The sequence below is a fragment of the Leptonychotes weddellii genome, chromosome 16 (assembly GCF_054177405.1).
Source record: "Leptonychotes weddellii isolate Sample4059 chromosome 16, ASM5417740v2, whole genome shotgun sequence".
In the NCBI taxonomy this organism is placed as follows: Eukaryota; Metazoa; Chordata; class Mammalia; order Carnivora; family Phocidae; genus Leptonychotes; species Leptonychotes weddellii.
The window spans coordinates 40,409,978-40,412,324 of NC_138384.1; the positions used below are offsets into that span (position 1 = coordinate 40,409,978).

Below are 2,347 nucleotides of genomic sequence, written 5' to 3' on the forward strand. Positions count from 1 at the left end.
GATGCGGGGGCACCTGCAAACTCATAAATACCGCCGCCTCATTGGTGGCCCCAGACGCGCGCGCGTGCGGGCAGGTGGCGCCCCGAGGGTGAGCCAGGTACCGGGAGGGAATCCCCTGCCCAGCTCCCAGCCTCCAGGCTGAAGGTCCTGGCCCAGCTGGGCGCCCCCGGCAGGTCCTCCGGGAGCTGGAGAGCAAACTGGAGCCGGGGAGAAGGGCAGTGGGTATGCAGGTGCAGGGCTGGGGGAGATTGGGGTCACCAAGGCAGGATGGGATGCCAAGGAGGGGATAGAGGGGAAGGGGCCGCTCCAGGTAGGATAGAATTCTGGGGGAGAACCTGGGGATGCAGTGGGGGATTGGGGTCACTAAGACCAAAATGGAAGGCTGGAGGCGGAAATAGAGAGTGATGAGCTCTGAGAGCAGGGGGCAATGCTAGGGATGGAGGCCATAGGGCCAAGAAGCTGGGGTTGCTAAGAGCAGGATGGAATGCTGGGGACGGGGTTGCCGAGGACAACTTTCTACAGTGAGTCCCCAACCTCTCTCTGAGAGTGGGCTATGGTTAAGAACTAGGGCTCTGGAACCAGGACCCCTGGCTTCCAGTCCCGGCTCCATCACATCCTAGCTGTGCACTGAATCACTGTTGCTCACTGTCCTCATCTGTGATATGGCGGTGATGATCTGAGCAGCCACCACACATAGGAATGTTGTGAGGCTCCCATGAGTTAATCTATGCAAAGTGCTTAGCACACAGCGAGTCTCAGAACATTTGGTGGTTGGTAGTGATCAATATTTTTGTTTTCTCTCTAGCATCTGGATAATCACGCCCTTGAAGACGTCCCTGCCATCCTGCCTCCCTCCCCGGTCATTGCCCGATCTCCCTCCATTCTCCATCTTCCCAGACCCTTTGTGCTGTTCCTGACGGGATCTGATTTACTGTGGACCCCTCCCCTTCCCCATCTGCCCTCCCCACTGTCCCCTTACCATGCGCCCCCTTTGTCCCTGCTGGTCCTGCTACTGTCTGCTCCTGATTTCCTCTTTGGGAGTCCAGGGGACCCCAGTGGCTCCCAGGGCTGACCCTGAGCAAGTCCACCTCTCTTACCCAGGTAAGTTTCCGGGACTACTTCCTGGGCATATCCCAGGGAGGCCCAGTGGGTTGGGGGCTCAGGTATCCCATGTGGATTGCTGTGGGACCCTGGGCTGGTGGCTTGTTCTTCCTGAGCCTCAGTTATCTGCCTCGGTTAAATGGGGGTTCCAAGCAGTGGTGCAGCTGACTTTGTGGGAAATGATTATGGTGCCCAGACTATAGTAAACGTTCTCCGAAGGGGACTGCTGTTGTCCTTGCTCAGTGTCCCCACAAAGCTGCCTCCTGATCCTTGGTCTAAGGGTGGTGGTAAGGCCTTGGACTCTGGACCCTCTGGACCCAAACTTCCTGGGTTTTAATCCTCCTTTGCTACTTACCTGCTGTGTGACCGTGGGCAAGTGACTTAACCTCTCTGGCCTCTGCTTCCTCCTCTGGACAATGGGTGGATACTAGTGTGGCCTCATAGCGGGGAGTAAATGAGATATTACCTGTGAAGTGGCGAAATGGAGTGTAGCCATGGTTCCCACACATTTTTGTCTCAGAGTCCCTTTGAGCAGCTAAAGATGATTGAGAACGTCAAGGAGCTTTAGTTTATGTGAGTTATAGCCATAATATTTGCCGTATTAGAAATTAAAGCTGAGGCATTTAAACGTTTTTAAGTCATTTAAAATGAGCAGTAATAAATCCATTCTGTGTTAAGGTAAGTGGCATTTTGCATGAAAAATAACTACTATACAAAAGAAAAGAAATCTAATGAGAAGACTGGCATTGGTTTACATCTTTTTAAGTCTCTTTAATGTCTGGCTTAATAGGAGACAGCCAGATTCTCTCCACATCTGCTTCTGCTGCTGTCTGTTTCAATATGTTGCTTTGGATGATATATACGAAGAAAATTTGGTCTCACAGAGACTCCGGGTTGAAACAGGGAGGAGGATTTTATTATATTTATTTATTTTTTAAAAGATTTTATTTATTTATTTGACAGAGAGAGACACAGCCAGAGAAGGAACACAAGCAGGGGGAGTGGGAGAGGGAGAAGCAGGCCCCCCACCGAGCAGGGAGCCCGATGCGGGGCTTGATCCCAGGACCCTGGGACCATGACCTGAGCCGAAGGCAGACACCCAACTGACTGAGCCACCCAGGCGCCCCAGGAGGGGAATTTTATTTTATTTTATTTTTTATTTTTTAAAGATTTTTATTTATTTATTTGACAGAAAGAGATACAGTGAGATAGGGAACACAAGCAGGGGGAGTGGGAGAGGGAGAAG

The 2,347-nt window shown here is 51.8% G+C and overlaps 1 protein-coding gene across 1 annotated transcript in view; it reads left to right on the forward strand.

The window, feature by feature from the left end:
• The first annotated feature begins 951 nt into the window (after positions 1–951).
• ACP7 (acid phosphatase 7, tartrate resistant (putative)) overlaps positions 952–2,347 on the forward strand; it is a 15,139-nt gene continuing 13,743 nt past the window's right edge. Inside the window, exon 1 of the mRNA XM_006739415.2 lies at positions 952–1,101. Within this exon, the coding sequence (XP_006739478.1) occupies positions 981–1,101 (121 nt within the window). The 5' untranslated portion in view covers positions 952–980. The remainder of the gene's footprint in view (positions 1,102–2,347) is intronic.